The sequence below is a fragment of the Protomyctophum parallelum genome (assembly GCF_964188405.1).
Source record: "Protomyctophum parallelum genome assembly, chromosome: 20".
Classification (NCBI taxonomy): Eukaryota; Metazoa; Chordata; class Actinopteri; order Myctophiformes; family Myctophidae; genus Protomyctophum; species Protomyctophum parallelum.
This window is the reverse complement of record NC_139718.1, coordinates 35,536,322-35,554,383: the sequence shown is the minus strand read 5'-3', so window position 1 is coordinate 35,554,383 and position 18,062 is coordinate 35,536,322. Positions and strand designations below refer to the sequence as shown.

Sequence of the window (18,062 nt, the reverse complement as noted above, 5' to 3'; positions counted from 1 at the left end):
CAAATAAATGGATGGAAAATGACACGGTACACAAACGGAAAAGTAGAGACAGACATCCATGCAGTCTTGATTGCTGCATTATACGTAGTAAAGCCGACAATCACATCAAACACGGGAACAATGAGTTTCAGCTTCCACCAGCCAAAACCTGCTGCTTGCCTGGGCCCTTCAACCTGGGCGGAGTGAAGCCAACTAACCAGACAGCTGTCCTGAATCTGCCTGCTGTAAACATTCAGCATTTGGATAGCTATCGTTTTCATTTTTCATCCTCAAGACCCAAATAGTCTCCGGGCGGTGGCGGCCCACCCTCCCCCATCCAAAGTTAAAAGTGGGTACATATTGTGACGGGACGCAATGAACCACATGAACCCTGGCTTCCCGATTATGGGACATTCGTAAAAAATAGCAGATCTACAGGCTCACAACGCGTTGCATTGCGTCACGTTTTCTTGGCTCTTTTCAGTGAAGAGATATTTTGGTGTAGAAAGATATTTTAAAAAATCATAATTTTCAATAATTAAAAAACAATAAATGTATAAAATAGAATAGAAATAGAAAATCAGAGCGCAGGTTTTGGAAAATATTGAAGATTATGAATAATTTGGATATATCTTCTCTTATGGGGGTTCCTGACATTTTCAGATGGGGTTCCTATACAATATAGGACATATAGTCCTATACAACTATACATCCATTTGGGTGTCCTTGACATGAAAAGGTTTGAGAACCACTGTTGTAGAGGGGAAAAAGGAGTGTACCTAGTATAGAGTCTGGGGGACCCCGGTCAACAAAGACAAAAACTGCCCTATCTTGCCCATTATCCCTACATTTATTTGCCATTTCTTACTATTTTGGAAAACCCCATTTTATAATAGTTCAACTAGCCGATCTACATTGACACGTTGTGAATTGACACGTTGTGAACGTTGTTACACGTTGTGAACGTTGTAACATTTTAAAAGGTTTTTCAAAATAGTAAAAAAAGGCAATAGGTTTAGGGGTGGCGCAAGATTTAGCTGTGTGCTCAAATGGAAGTGGCATAGTAGAAGCAGGAAGAACAGAGAGGGTACACGAAGTACAGTACATACCAACCACTGCCACGTGAGCCCGTCGGCTGCCCGCTACCACATCTGGAGGGAAGGCGAAGGAGATGGCCCTGGAATGGTTCTGCCGCATCAGCTCCAGGAAGACGGTCTCCGAATGGTACTGTTCAACCCCCTCAGGCTATATGGCAACATGGACATGATTTGATGTTATCATAGGATTAACTGCATTATTCAAGGTTCGTTTTCTTTTTTTAATTTCTTTTAATGTAGGGGTCTTGAGGACGGTACAACTCTATAACATGCAATCCGTAGCTTTTAACTTAAAACTTAATATAACAAAAATAAGGATTTTTGGATTGCAGCTTTAAATAAAACCTACTGCTTTCATAATGCACAGAATAAAGATTTGAATACAAATGCGTTATTCATACGTTGCAAATCCATGGGAGAAATTGTGTTCCATTTGACATTCACCAAAGCTTACAGGGGCTTAGTTTGAGTTAGATAAATTGGATAGATGGCTTGTGCCGAGTTTTTTGGGCTTGGAATCTGAGATCTTATCCGTCAGTTAAGTGGTGTTTTACCTTCACGAGCACAGTCCGGACAACTTTGGCTGAGGCCTCGTTTGCCACAGCATCCACAGATATTTCCATTTGGCCCACAGTCACAGGTCGGATGGGGAACAGGGCCGAAGTGGAGCCCCGGCTCCCCACAGTGACTATCCGCGAGTTCACCACAGCGAGTTCTCCTTGCTCTGCCAGGACAAACTCATAGGCCTCATTCTGCTCTACCAGTAGGCCAACCTACGGAAAAAAGAAGGAAAAAAAAAAACACGTGGGAAAGTGGGGAAGAAAAGGGGAAATAAGATTAAGAATGGATCATTCATGGACTCATGGTATGGTACACTAGACAGAGAGTCACCTTCAAGAGATTTTCACGCTGTAGTATCAAAAGCAAGTACAAAAATGACTTAAAATAGTGGAGGTAAATTTTATTCACAAACCTCCAGGTCCTGCTCAAGATTGTTGAAGATTTTCACCTCTAGTATAATTTCCTCTCCTCTGACTAAGCAGGCTGGGACATCCAGGGACAAGGATAAGTTCTGCCACATAATAGGAGGACACATAAATCAAACTCAAGAGTAACTTAGGGCTTAGTGTACAGTAATGGGTGGCTGGCTATGGCTATTACACCACTGACATTGACATTCACCAAGTACAAGTGGACAATTAAGGTGATACATTAAAATATTACTCCTGAACAGTTCTGAATGTGTCACAATTATTACATAATCGTCATTTTGTCATAATCGTCAATCGTTTTCATGTTGAAAACAGGCACACAAAGCTGAAATAGCAGATCTACAAGCTTAGAACGTGTCACTTTGTGTGGGTCCCATAAAATTGACTTTTATGGGACCCTCTTTTTGAGGGGCGATAGATGGTACTGCACGATTAATTGAAAAAAGATCACGATTGTTTTTACTACAAGAGAGAGACTTTAAGAAGAAGTTTAAGTTTAAGTAAGCACATTGATGTTGACTGTTTGTTTAAAGCCACAGTAGTTGGCTCCAGGTGCCACATTTTGAATGTAGTAATGTTCAGCACCAACACTACAGACTAAAGGCAATAAACATCTTCATGGAAAAAATGTGAATCTCAATTCTGGTGAGGGAAAATCGAGATTCACATTTGAGCTAGAATAGTGCAGCACTATAGTGCTATCCCCTCCAACACGAGTGTCTTGGGGTCGACTTCAATGCATCCGTTACATGTCGTTGCTGTCGGGCAGAAATCTCTTACCCATATTAAATATTAATTTTTTTATGGTAACTTGATTATACTACACTAACTACAGCATCACACAATCGAAGTAGTAGATCTGCAAGATTGAAATGCGACACGAAGGAACTTGTTTTGAGCTTGTCAATCTGCTGCTTTTGAATTTGAATCCTGAAAAGTAACTGTTTTGGACATATGAGGTTTCCACCTATTTCACAATTCACATCATCATCCTCACTTCAAACTGTAATGCGAACGATCTCAAACCTGTGTATAGAAAATGTGTTTCTGCTGTACATACCTCCTGTGGCTCAGGTGCGCTCCCCACCACCTCTCTCCGAAACCTGATGCCATGTGCTTTGGGTACCTGCAGACTTTCCCACACCCTGGTACAAGAGAAGGAGTGCTCAGTCCCAAATAGGGCTGCAACTGTTATTGATTTACTTACTTACATTATTCTTACATTATTCTATCGATTACTTTTTCGATAAATCGAATAATCAATTAAGCACTTAAGCATCATACTTGTGCAAAACATAAGAAAACACGCTTGTGTTGCCCCAAAATAGGGATAGATTATTATTATTATTGGATAACTTCCATTATCGATTACTTTTTAAAATCAATTACTTTTATGTACCATTTCAACCCTTGTCCCAAATCAGTAAAATAGCTCCCTTCCCCCCCCCCCAAAATGAGTGACATACACTGTAGCATCATAGAACGCGTGTGACGATTGCTTACAGTACCTAGTGTCAGTGTCCATCTGTGGCAATGTGTCAATAGACCCCAGCTGCTCCAGCCATTGTCTCCAGTAGTTCTCTGTCATGAGGATATCCTCTTCTGGTGGACCTAAAGGAGAATCAGAAGAGCAGTTATTATAGTGTACAATACTTGCAATTTGGGTTGATCTCCAGAAGAGGGAACCAAAACAAAACTATATATTGCTTTTTAGAGGGCTATATGCAGACAGAATAACTCTTCATTTATGTCTGATACTAATTATAAAGCTCTGTTCAATTTAGTGTGCAGTGGTTCTCAAACTTTATCATTTCAAGGACCCCCATAACTCTCAGAGTTACAGACCCATACAGGGCCGTTTGGACCCCACTCAAGGACACTTTGAGACCCACTGGTGTAGTAGCCTGGCTAATAAGCCATACTCATACCACAAGGCTTATTTCTTTTGCCAACGGCAGATTCGTGTCTGGCTTATTATCCAGGCTACTGGTATAGCAGAGTGTTTCCAGTGAGCCAACATACACAATAGCAGCACCCTGACTGTTTGAACCGAATGGAACAGAGCCTTCGTTAGTATCATCGGTAACACCTGTGAAGGAAGCAGGGAAGGGGCCCAAATTCTTTACAAAATGGCGTGTGTGTGCATAGAGCACGCTATTTTCGTCAACAAAATGCATAGAGCAAAAATGTGAATCAAAATCTACATGAAAATCTACACATGAGGACTGTTTATGACAATTCAACATACTGTAATCATCATACCCTTTTCATGTTCGTGAGTCTGCTGTGTCTTATGCGGCCTGACGTCGGTCAGCACCATGACATTACACTCCTGCAGTAGGTGAGAGACAGTTCAGATGTTTACAGTCACCAGTACAGTACGCGTAAACCTGAGCCGTAAACATGCTTTGTTGTGGCTGTGAATAAACACAAAGCCGTGACTTACATTTTCATTGTGAGGTTAAGCCGTGCACGGTGCATCTCTGACATGATAATAAAAGCAATACAGTTAGTAGAATGTCACCGTCCGTGCTGTCGTTACATTGTGAAATATGAATCCTGCTTGAAATACAGGTCAGATCTCGACTTGTGATGCAAGACGTGATCTCCACGGGGCTTAGGATGAGCTCAGGTTCAATATGGTCTATTCTGACACGCACACACTAAACCTGCCAGCAGTATGAAGCCACTAAAAGGTCACCCTCAGCCAAACCTAAGTGGCGTGGCTTTGTCCTTGGGCATTATGTATTCTTCCACAACCCACAGGTCTAGCTCCCGCCCTCACATCATAAACACTAGAGTTACCAGCTCATAGGAACAGCAAAGTCACCCCCGAACAAAGCAGTCGACGGATAGATTACATCCAGTCTGACCGGTCCCAAGCGATGCTACAGTGTTACTACCTCTTAATGATGATCATTGATGATTGAAGAAAATATAATTACACGACATGAAAATGTTGTGAGGCCAAGTTCTAATCTTGTGAAACAGCGTCAAAGGAGCCCCCACACAAAAGCGTTGTGTTTCATAAGCTATTTACAGAATTTGTAAAATGATGTTGTTTTGGTAGCCATACAGCTCTGGGGTTCAAAGCGTCTGCTAAATGCCTGAATTGTAAATGATGAATTAATACAGTAGCTGACATTAACGTCTCAAACACTTGTTTGGGGAGCAGTCAAAATTGGCAGATTATGCGACAGTATGAAGATTATATGATAGATTTGCAGTCAAACCATAAACTTATAGAAATCACCCACATCTGACCGTTATCTATGTTTAAGGATGTTTGCACACACAAAAGGTTGAGTTTCTGTTTCATAAAATCGAGCCTTTTGTCCAAAAAACATGACATGCTTTGTCAGATCCAGTACATTCACTGTATTGTGTTGCATTCTTCCACTAAGGCCTGACTTTTTGGGGGATCTTCCCAGTGTCTCAAAGTCTCATGAAGAATGTATTTTGCCTTTGTGGATCATACAAACAAGGAGGTTGGAGCGCACACCAGTAGTGAAGAGGTGCTGACCGCGGGAGATAAAATTGACTGAAAAAAGGAGAGGTCGCACAGCTCGTAGTCACGATGAAAGTTTTTTTTTCCAACGTTTCGGCAAACAAAGTTGCCTTCTTCAGGGAATGAAGAAGGCAACTTTGTTTGCCGAAACGTTGGTAAGAAAAAAACAAAAAAAATAAAAAAACTTGCATCGTGACTACGAGCTGTGCGACCTCTCCTTTTTTCAGTCGCCTTTGTGGATCAGATGAGTGTGTGACAGTATTTGTTCAGTGAAGTCTGCTAAAAAAGAAAACAAAAAGCAAAAGAAATGGGTCAATGGGACATTCTGTCAGTGACGAGTCATGCCAAGATTCCTACCTGGGGTTCAGTGACGGTGGCAGCGAGGAACACCCGGTCCTTTATCCCGGCTTTGTCACTCCTCCAGTTTAGAGGCATCTGAGGGAAATGGCACACAGCGCGCGACGGATATTAACACCAGACCATTAATAGTATTGTATTTGTATCTCTAATCATTCTGTCATTTTGGTCAATATGTCAATTCCCATCCATGTGTATAGGGCATAGGAGTGGCAGTCATTTTCTGGTTCCATCGTTCAATCCACACCCATAGAAATTTCCGAAAAATATTCATATAAATTATTTTAAGCCAAGAATCAAGCCATCCAGGTTACTGGTGAATCATGACCAAAAAACATTTTATTCTGTGAAAATAATAATAATGATTACATGTTTTTCTTTTTCACATAATCAAATGTTTTATGGTCATGAATCATCAGGATCCAGGATGGCTTGATTCTGTGCTTAAAATCATTTATATAAATATGTTTTGGCCTGCCAGAATACATTTTAGTCAACTAAATCAACTGTAGATTTAGTCGACTAAAATCGTATGATATTTAGTCGACTAAAACTAGACAAACACTAATACATTTCAGGTGACTAAAATGCGACTAAGACTAAATGAAAATGTATTCAAAAGGCTACGACTAAAACCACATTGACATTTGCCAACACTAAATCAAACCCCACAGTGGAACTTGACCCTTGTGCCACCCAGACACCCCTAAACTATAGACAGATCAATAAACAAGAACCAAGCCAGTACAGTAGTAAGCAAATCAACACCATGTGATGCCAGAGCCACACAAGGTAAGGCTTTACTCAAGAAGAATATATTTTTAAATCAAAACCAACACCTACAGGTTAGAAAAGCATCCCTAAATATGTTCTCTAAATGTATTATTTAAATACATTCCAAATACAATTATCTGGTGAAGCATTAGCTCCAAAACGAGTCAGTTGTGTGCCAATACATAATACCTAGTTTGTACTGTATATAGCCTACTGTACATTATAATATAGTTTGGATGTATATTTCTCACACTAAATACCACTGGATATTCAGTGATCAGTAAATTGCATGATGAGTAAAATTACATTGAGTTGATGAATGGGTACATGAACTGAATCTTTGGCGATCTCTCCTTCAGGGTCGAAACAGTAGATGGTGATACAGGCCTCGGGAGACCAAGACGTCTTTGGAGTCAGAGAAAAGGATGAAGAAGTCTTTGTTCCGGCTGCCACCACTTGACCTCTCGAGCTGACCTGGAAAAATGGCAGAGAAAAAAATAAGCCAGCTTGCAGCACTTTTTGGAGAGAAACAGCAAAACCTTAGAATTCTTCCGAGTGCCGATTACAATCGGGTCGATCAAATTCTCCCATCTGGAAAGTGATACCAGGCAATTACAAGTAATACTTGGCACAAAAAGAAACAATGTCTTGCCCCTGACAGGCTCCTCTTTCTTCAACATTGTGTATAGCCTACTGTGCACTGTGTGCAGTATCTTTACTGTATCTCTTGTATTGTTGTATTACTGTATGTATGTTTGTACCGTATTATATCTCGGCTTGATTACTGCAATGCACTTTTTTCAGGACTGCCTAAGAAAATAACTGACAGATTACAACTTGTCCAAAATGCAGCAGCCAGAGTTTTAACTAGAACTAAGATGAGAGAACATATTACTCCAGTTTTGGCATCACTGCACTGGCTTCCGGTTGTTTTTAGGATTGATTTTAAAATTATTTTACTTGTCTATAAAGCTCTCAATGGTCTCGCACCTTCCTACCTACATGACTGCCTGCCTAAATATGTCCCAAACCGCCCGCTAAGGTCTTCCACTGCTGGCCTGCTCGCTTTGCCTAAATAAATGGCAACTAAAAAATACGGGGAAGCAGCTTTTTGCTTCTACGGGCCGTCGGCATGGAACAAGCTCCCTCTGTACCTTCGTCAGGCAGCCTCTGTAGACATTTTTAAAGCTCAGCTCAAGACCCACTTCTACAACATTGCTTTTAATTGATCTTTTAGTTGTTTTTATTTTAGTTTTTGTTATTCATGTCCTCACTGTATTGCATTACTGTCGTTGCCTTGCTTTTCTTTTATTCTCCATTGTTCTGTAAAGCACTTTGAGCTGCATTTCATGTCATGAAAGGTGCTATACAAATAAAGTTTTATTATTATTATTATTATTATTATTATGCACAAACAACAAATTAAAATCCGTATTCATGTAACTGTACAGAGGAGTCTGATATACCGATACAGTGATTTTTGAGTGGTGCTAGACACTCCTATACGCAGCAATGTGTGTGTGTATGTATGTACTGTATGTCTGTCTCTGTGTCTGTATGTATGTCTAAGCACGGAAATACCATTTTTTTCATCACCAAGTGTCACTGTTGCGCAGCCTAACACACAATTGAGATAAAGCAATTGGTCAATTCTTCGTTCTTACTCTCACCTGCAGTATGGTCATGAAATGTGGGTCATGACCAAAAGAACAAGATCGTGCATACAAGCAGCCAAAATGGGTTTTCTCAGATCGGTGGCTGGCATCTCCCTTAGGGACACGGTAAGAAGCTCAGTCACCAAGGAGACTCTCTGAGCAGAGCCAGCTGCTCCATTACATGGAAAGGAGCCAACGGCGGTGGGTCATCGGCTCAGGCATCTAATACAGATGACTTTTCCTGGGCACCTCCCCAGGGAGGATTTCCAGGCACACCCAGCAGGTTAAGAGACCACGGGGCAGACCGAAGAACAGATGGGGGGATTTTATCTCCATGATTACCTGGGAACACCCTGGGATGCCCCAATTAGAGTTAGCCAATGTGGCCGAGGAAAGGGAAATCTCCGCTGGAACCGTTACCTCCGCGACCTGACGTCGGATAAGCAGGCGGAGATGAAATGAGATAACCCTTTCATGAACGGAGATAACTTATGTATGTGCTCTGTTAAGTTAGATGTGACCAAAACATACCACGTAGTGAAGTTCTCTGGGTTGAAAAGTGCTCTCAACAACTACTGCAAGGGGCACTCCGGCCTGGAATAAAATGCCACAGTTAAAAGTGTCAATTCACATTGCAACGTATTCATAAATACATTGATATTTGTTCAATATCTATCCGTTCTTTACCTGTGCAGGAAAGGAGCTGGCAGCTAGGATCTGAATGTATGAACCACTAGGAGACGTGTGGCCACTGTAGAGCTCCAAAGTCTCTGCACCGGACATAAAACTGGCCTGCATGCAACAACAGATCAAAATGAGAGACTCAAGGTTAAATTGATGACAAAAGAAATTAAATTAAATCGACATTGCGTTTCAAACCTTACATTACATGTTTCTAGGCATTTGCTGTTCCCCATACTCTTATTCATTCTGTTCAGTCTTAAATGTTGTCCATTTGGACCATTTGTCCTCCATTTTTTCTTCCTGTAACCTCAGACGGTGTGTCAGTTTCTCCATGAGATGTATCTCCTGAATCAAGTCCTCCCATTGTCCCTGTGTTGGAGGTTCCATCTGGCCCCATTTTCTTGTGATAGCTTTCTTTCTGCCGCCAATAAAATGTTTACCAGATACCTATCCTCTCCTCGAATCTTACACCCCCATCAAGTTTCCTAAATACAAAACATCACATGTGTCACATGTATATCCCAATATCTTTTGTATCTGATCATGTATTCTTTTCCAAAAATCATCCACCCTGGGACATTTCCAAAACACATGTGAGTGATCCACATTTACATCTCCACAACCTCTCCAACATTGTATCTGTTGCTTTAACTGATTGCTCTTGGTTTTTGGTGTTTTTTGATTTTTCCAAGATAATTCTCTCCATATCCGTGAATTGGTAGATGATTGGTGCATTTTCCACATATGTGTCTAATCTTTTTCTGTAATTTCTATGTTTAGTTCTGCTTCCCATTTATTTTTAATATATTCCGTTGAATGACTGCCACTCATCAAAGTTGTATATATTGCTGATATAATTCGAATCTTTTCCCCCTTGTATATATTTTTAATAATTTTGACAATACCATTCACTTCTATGGAGGGCCTCCCTTTGATTTCCTTATTATAATAATCCATTAGTTGTAGATACCTGAAGAAATCAGGTTTATCCAACATGTATTTAACACTCAAATCTGTGAAACTCTCCAATGCCCCAATTTTCTCCAAAACACACCAGGCTGTGGAACATGCATTCACTTTTTAACTGTTGAAATGGCCAACCTTCCCGGTGGAAGAATGTTAAAAACAGCACCCACCTGGATAAAAAGCCCCTCTACTGTATCCTGTAACATGAACCTGACGTGGACAAGCCCGTCCTCGGACAGGGCAAGCGTCATCGTTGTGGATATGGAGTCCGTCTCGGATGTTCTCTGCGTGACTTCAACCGTCACTGGGCTCACCAACTCTGAGGGGCTCAGTGGCTTTCCGTCGTACCTGGATATCTTAAGCTGTGAAATAAATACATATCTCATTGGTCTGTAGATCAGTAGTTCTCCAACCTTTTCACGTCAACGACCCCTACTTGTCTGAACATGTTTTATGAGACCCTGGCATAATAATTCAAACACCTTCCAAAGATAGCAGTTGTACAAGCTGTAGTGTGAGCTTGTATATCTGCCGTTTTTAAATAGTCAAGGTAACACATCGGGTTGGGGACCCCCTGGAACCCCTCCAAGTACCCCTGGCGGTCCCTGGACCCCACTTTGAGAACCACTGCTGTAGATCACCGAAGGAGCCATTGATTTTGATTGTAAACATGATGACTTTTACTTACGTTCGTAGCAAAATGTAATGATGGCTTCGGTACATGAGGGAAATTGTAGAACGAGAGCTGGTAGGCATTCTTCATAAAATGCACATCAACCACACTTGTCACTTTAAATCCTACAACAAAAGAAAACATATATATATATACAGCCATAGGAACAAATGTGTTGAACAAATTTGAAATATAGCATATTTTCGGCATTGATTATAGAAATGAATGCAGATTAATTTCTATAATTATTAAGAATAGAAATAATTATAGAAAAAAACAAATACAGGTCACTAACCTGTCGAGATCTCAGTGACACATGCAGTAATTTGCATGACAATAATACTGGCATTATTATTCCCAGCCGAACTGTATTGGTGGAGGAGGTCTGAAAGATGATCTTTACTGAAGGAAAACTGTGCTGACCCATGGATCTGAAAACATGGGGCAAAAATGAAGAGGCTATTTGGAGCTTGTACTAGTGTAGTAAAAACACAACGTCACAAGGGAGACATGCAGTGAGTCTCTTTATAAAGACGGGATTCAAAACAAAGCATTGCGTTAGTTCCAGTTAGTTCATGCTGGACACATGAGTCATATGCAGTGGTGTAAAGTCACACACACAAAAGGTGATCTACAAAGCTCAGAATGTGTCGCAATCCTTAGAGATACATTTGAAAACGTATGAAACAGAACATTCTGCACAATGACTACTTTTACTTTTGGTACATTAACTACATTTTGAAGCCAATATGTTTGTACTTTTACTCAAGTAAATGTTGAATTCCGGACTTTTACTTCAGAATATTTCTACATTGCGGTATAAAATAAATCACACTTGTGTGAGGTGAGGGGCACTCTTATCGTCATACATCATCATACATCACATTCCGTGCTCAGCCAATCAAATCATCACTATGTGGTACACACAAACACACAAAGCTGGGCATAGGAGGGGGTAGCGCCCCTCAAACATTGGAGTACTTTTTGTCTTGTTTTTGTTTTAAAACTTGGTTCAGGTTATGTGGTTTATATCAGTGTCGCTTCCATGTTAGCATAGGACTAAAAAACATTGGAGTACTTTTTCTACCACATGGTCATATGCCACTATCAACTGTCAGTGAGTTTGCTGATGTTTCTAATTGATCACGCTGTTCTAAACGCCGATCCTAGTCCATTCTAGAACAAGGCGGTCCATTTATACATGACTTCCTCCTTCACTTGACCGCCGCTGCTCAAATTTGCTAGGTACACTGATGCTTCTGCTGGCAAAGCTTTGTCCCCAGTACACCACCCGAGCCTCCCCATTTCTAGTTCAGAGTCTTGGAGAGCTTAAACAAATGATACTGAAACTCCATTCAACTGAATTCAGTGCACTGCATTGCCTGATTTTGCTTAGCATGCTAGCTGCTTGAATGGGGGCTGCCCAGTGGTCTGATTATCTGATAAATGTTAATGTGAGGCTAGGATCAGGCTTACTGTAGTCATAATGTGCACTGGTACTCAGTCCAATGGTAATTCCAAAAAAATGGGCCATCACATAATGTCGTGGCAGCACATGGCAATCAATTGGCTGAGGCAGAGGCTGGAAATTGCACAGTGGAGGGGATTTAGGCTGATTAGGCCCACTGGCAGAGTCTGACCAGAGCCTTTTGTGGTGGTTCTGGAGAACCGTGGGTCCGACCGACTCGAGTCCGGACACTACACTCCCTGCGGGGGTGCGCATTCATAGTAGGATGAGCGGTTACAGTAAATCTTATCCATGACGTGTTCCGGACTGAACCGGGGTCCGGGGATGTTGTGGATGTGCGGTCAAGGTTCTAACTCTTCAGCTAGCAAAAGCCCTGAGAGATCATTTCATTCTGATCATGGTGTAATGGAACTGATTGGACATAATATAGACTATAGACTCACCTCTTTGATTTCATTCAAGCGCAATGGATGGCCAGAGCCATGCACAGCTGATGTGACAGAGACAGACAGTGTCCCCTGTACAGGTTGTCCGCTAGAGTCCCTATAGGAGATACACACAGACAAATATATATTATGCATACATTCACCCATTCACACACACATTCATACACCGATGGTGGAGAAAACCATGCAAGGCACATCGGGAGCAATTCAAACTCTTTCTCAAGGACACTTCGACACTAACTCTGGGGGAGCCCGGGATTGAACTGGGAACCTTGTGGTTCCCATCCGGCTGCACTACGGGCCACTCTAACCCTGATCTATTGCCACCCCCAGAATTATGCTCAGCCATCATATGGAAATACAGTACATGGGGGTTAAGACTTATGACTCACTGGGCTGTCACAGTTCCTGAGATGTCATCTCCAACTAGGATTACTGGAGAAGTCTCTACCGTTACCTCAAAGTGGGGAGGCTCTGTAAAAGTGAGACAGTCAAATTAGAAGGAGCGGTATCATTAAGTGTGTAATAGTTTAAAAATAATAATAATAATGAAATGTAATAGATTCACAATATTATTTACCATAGATTTCAACAATAAATGAGCTTCCATCTGTCATGTCCTGTACAGGATAAGAGAGTAGAAGGTCAAAGTAGTTTCTCATCCTTTTACTCTAACAATGTCTTTCCACGCTTTTGCAAAGTCATCCATCCATCTGACAGCAGTCATTTGTACAACAGCACATAATCCGAGAATAATGTGTTAATGCTATAATCATGCATTCCTATACAGCAAGCCTACGTTGACTGAAGCCGTGATCCTCCACTGTCCAGTGGGAGAGGCGTGGGACAATGGGAATTCTGCCGACACAATTCCCAGGTGACTCTCCATAGAATCCCACCGTTGGAAGACATTACCTCCGGGGTCCTGATCAAAAACAAAAGGAACATCAGCAGAACCCCCACAATGGGTGTCGGTGACCATAACATAAACCTATTCAACTCCCCTGGTATCAATGTCTCACATGCACGGCAGACTGAGAGACCCACCCGTATGCATATATCCACCCTTCCTCCGTATGGAGAATAGTCGGTCTGGACAGAAGCGCTTCTGATTCTGACGGTATCTCCGGGTCGGTAGTGGGACCTGTCCGTCTGAATGAGGGTTGAGACAGTTCTGCTGTTGAGGCTGAGCTTGGTGGTGTTGGAGAAGATGAGCTTGTCAGCCTGGTAGCCCCTCACCACCAGGGACACGAGAGGACTCTGGCTTGTAGAGCTTCCAGAGATCTGAAGAACCGACAAGCAGATTCTTAGGGGTTAAGTGAACCTGTGCACTGGCTGGCTGTATAATGGCAGCTTATCTAAACACTACAACCGTAGCATATATGAGTCACTGGGTTATGAAACAGAAGAGTTTGGCTGTCTAAATTTAAACAAAGAGAGAAGGAAAAAATATACTCACCGGAGGTAGTGTGAGAATCCCAGTCAAGCCTTTAAAAGAAAACAATGCTTTAGTACAGTTTTGTATTGTCAAGCTCATGTTTAGATAGGTGGTTGGTAGGTAGGTAGGTAGGGTAGATAGACATGTATTAATTCCATGGGGAAAATTAAGTTGGCAGCACAGGAAACACAGGACAGATACATAGAGATACAACTAGGAGTAACAGATAATACTACAGATGTAGTATCGCATGGGGATAAGGAAAGGATAGAGTACTAGAAACCATTATAATTAGCAGATTAGCACATGAACATAGAGTCCCAGACCCATTATTGATAATTTAGGCATTTGGCGGAAGCTCTTATCGAAAGTGACTTGCGTACAAGTGCTACATCAGAGTAAATGGAATGAAACCTGGTTAGCTTTCAGTCGATACATTTGTAATATTCAATGTTTCGCAGCTGAGAGAGACAACGTGACAACATGGAGTCATTTTGGATGGACAGTCAGTATGGCCCGGGTGTATTTCCAGTGTTACCTCCTTGGAAGGTGTCTTCTGCCAGGGCTAACTCGGAGGTGCCCTGTGTCACTTGGGCCAACACTCTAACAGGAGAGTCCGTGAGGACGGTGACAGCCAGTGGCGTGGGGGTCCCAGCATGCAGCACCACTGGACCTGAGATCAGATACATGGACCCCATACTGGACCAGGGAGGAACAAGCAGTTGTACTTGTAACTGAATAGCGATACTAATAATAATAAACTTTATTTGTATAGCACTTTTCATACATAAATGCAGCTCAAAGTGCTTCACAGGGAAGGACACAAAGATAAAATACAATAAAACACAAGTAGTTAAAATGATAGAACAATGGCAGAGAACAAAATTGAATATAAGAACATAAAATAAATAAAAACAAATAAAAACACCACATGCAGCAAATCAGTCAGGGCAGGGTAGGAACGTGCATATTAAAACTCAACTAAAAGCAAGTCTTGAGTTGAGATTTAAAAATGTCTACAGAGGGTGCGTGTCTGAGCTCGAATGGAAGTTTATTCCAGGCTGTTGCCATAGAAGCAAAAAGCTGCCTCACCATACTTTTTTGTGCACATTCTTTTAGGCACTTCAAGTAGGCCAGCATTGGAGGACCTGAGGGGGCGGCTAGGGACATATCTAGGTAGGCAGTCACGGAGGTACGGAGGTGCGAGACCATTGAGAGCTTTATAGACAAGTAACAGAATTTTAAAATCAATCCTAAAAACAACCGGAAGCCAGTGCAGTGATGCCAAAACTGGAGTAAGATGTTCTCTCATCTTAGTTCTAGTTAAAACTCTAGCTGCTGCATTTTGGACAAGTTGTAATCTGTCAGTCGTTTTCTTAGGGAGTCCTGAAAAGAGTGCATTGCAGTAGTCAAGCCGAGAAAAAACAAAGGCGTGGATTAGCGTTTTTGCATCGTCCAAGTAGGCTCTGATTCGTGCAATATTTCTAAGGTGAAAAAAGGCAATCTTGGTAACATGATTAATGTGTGAATTAAAATTCAATTCAGAATCAATAATAACCCCCAGGTTCTTTACTGTACTGTTACTTTCTACAGTCAGGTTGCCAAGTCTGCTAATTATTGATTATTTTTGCTCGCTAGAACCGATTATGAGAACTTCTGTCTTATCCTCATTTAGCTTGAGAAAGTTCTCACTCATCCAACATTTGATGCTAGACAGAAAGGTCAACAGCGGGTCTAAAGCACTAAAGGAGAATAAATCTCAGAATGTCATTATGCTCTCTTACTCGTCGTGTAAATACAATGTTATACTGTATGGATACTAGGCCAGTCTGTGTGTCTACAAACACACTCTCTGACAGGAATCAAACACGTAGCTGTCTTTGATGCTTTAATCGACTAGAGAGAGCACTAACCAGCACAGGACAAGTTTGACACTTTTATGGCACAAGCAATTTGAAGTTCAAAGGGATCAATTAAGAGTTCTCTTCAGGGGAACCTAAACAGTGGAAATGTCAACATAAACAGTGGAATAAAACCAGATTACAGCCAAAGGGATTTATTTTTCTGCAAGGAAACTCATCAGCACAATAATATACTTGGCTGATAGAGGGTATTATATTATATACCTAGTGCACCTTTAAGAGCTAGGCTGCAGGAGTCTTTTCCTGTCAAAGTTTCCCTTATGTTTTTGAGACCACCGCTACCGTAGTCAAGTTTGAAGAAAAAAAGGACGAAGAAAGGCGCAACAGTTTTCTCAGTGCTTCAGAGCTAGGCTGCACAAATAATAATTTCACCCACTCTTTTACACTTGCAATGTCAAGTTGATTTTTCTGTGCCATTAAAACGATTATCATACTGTAGTATTTTACCTGGATGAATCCTGGGAAGAAGCAGGTGTGGTAGACCACACGACAAGTACACACACTCCGAGGAGACAAATCCCATCCATACTTCAGCTGCGTGCTCGGCTAGACGTCCACAACTAGTATTAGTCTCTCTCAGCGCAGACTTACAACCTGAGCAACTCACACACCTTGCTATTAGTAGTACGCCTGTACCTCAGTGACAAAATCCCACCTACTGTCACATGTCAAAGCCCAGGGGGGGTTGATTCACAAGTTGGCCACATCTCAGATCAACACACATGCACCTACTACACTGCAAATACGGCCTCAGTCAAAATATTTCCCCTCGCACACAGTACGCATGCGCATTCTCATCCCATTATACTGCTTTGTTATTGTCAATAGTAGAACTGACACAGACACTCTTTAAACCCCCCCTAAAAGGGGATTCTCCCATCTCTCTTTTCAGAGTCTTTTCAATTCCCCACTCCTGCCCAAAGCATGGGTGACATATAGCGGTGTCACCGTATCCCCCTACCCGGAGTGAAACATGTGACTCAAATATCACTGAGAAGAATGCATGCACACACCAGAAATCCTGAGTCTTGATTTAATTCTGAGAGTGTAAAAATGGACCTGCACGGGTCCTCCTTAGACTCTTGAATCAACACTCAGGATTTTGCTGTGTACTGTACTATGTAAAGTATACATAATGTACCAAAAAAGGTCTGGTCACAGTTTGTTTCAGGTGATTCTAAAAAAACATATTTCTACGTCGTCCTCAGACGATATCAAGGACCTTCAAAATGATTTATAGAAGGTCCCCCCAAATGCAATGGCATTTGGTGCGGTGGTGCCAGGGGCCCCCATGCTAAATTATTTGGTGCCAGGGGCCCCCATGCTAAAGTATTTGGTGCCAGGAGTCACCATAAGAGAAGATATTAGATGTTCAGCATCAGAACACCACAGGTAAACAGGTGTAAAAAACAGTGGGTGAAATTTGTCGTTTTGATGTCAGATTAAATTAGGTGGAAAGAGAGAATCCTATGATCTGAATAGTCATTCACATACCGTACATTTGCTCATTGATTACTTTCTATATAGCTGCATGGTGATTAGGGAAATTAACCTCTATCAAAGCTGGCATCCCTATTTTGTGCATGTCATAGGCACACAAAAGTATAATAAACATATAGTGCTTAAACGGTTCCTCGTTTGCTGGGGACCCCCTGAGTACCACTGGCAGTCGCCAGGCCCCACTTTGAGAACCAGTCGTGTGGAAAACAAGAGCGTGAGGCAGGTGTCATTGTGAACATGATGACTAACTAACAACTCACTCACATGTAGCTCTGAATAGGACTATTATTAGAGCAGGGCATGGGCTATTGTGGACATGTCATGAGCATGAGTCCACAGTGTCAGGTTTAGCTCATTAATTGTGCTATGTGTAAATAGTCTAAATACATAAGTATGACTTTTCCATGACTTGGTTGGTTGGTACAGATGATACCAAGAAAACAGCTGTGTCAAATACACATTTTCTGCAGGGTTGTTATTTCAGAATTGAAATAACAACAATTGTAGAACGCAGGGCATTCACTGTGAAGAGTGCGGGCGCAGACACCACAAAACAGTTTGCAATCAAACAGCCAGTCAATATACAGCGCATGATAGACGCGC

The 18,062-nt window shown here is 41.6% G+C and overlaps 1 protein-coding gene across 1 annotated transcript in view; it reads right to left on the bottom strand.

Annotated features, from left to right (window-relative positions):
* Nucleotides 1-11,092, bottom strand: part of LOC310877752 (CD109 antigen-like) — a gene marked incomplete at its 3' end in the record, with an annotated part of 30,458 nt that extends 19,366 nt beyond the window's left edge. The window contains exons 1-13 of the mRNA XM_083791701.1: nt 10,981-11,092; nt 10,701-10,810; nt 10,183-10,374; nt 9,050-9,154; nt 8,894-8,956; nt 7,014-7,181; nt 5,922-6,011; nt 4,331-4,400; nt 3,577-3,679; nt 3,129-3,213; nt 2,050-2,148; nt 1,631-1,849; nt 1,089-1,224 (exon numbers count right to left, since the gene is read on the bottom strand). Of these exons, the coding sequence (XP_083647827.1) occupies nt 1,089-1,224; nt 1,631-1,849; nt 2,050-2,148; nt 3,129-3,213; nt 3,577-3,679; nt 4,331-4,400; nt 5,922-6,011; nt 7,014-7,181; nt 8,894-8,956; nt 9,050-9,154; nt 10,183-10,374; nt 10,701-10,810; nt 10,981-11,017 (1,477 nt within the window). The 5' untranslated portion in view covers nt 11,018-11,092. The remainder of the gene's footprint in view (nt 1-1,088; nt 1,225-1,630; nt 1,850-2,049; nt 2,149-3,128; nt 3,214-3,576; nt 3,680-4,330; nt 4,401-5,921; nt 6,012-7,013; nt 7,182-8,893; nt 8,957-9,049; nt 9,155-10,182; nt 10,375-10,700; nt 10,811-10,980) is intronic.
* Nucleotides 11,093-18,062: the final 6,970 nt, after the last annotated feature.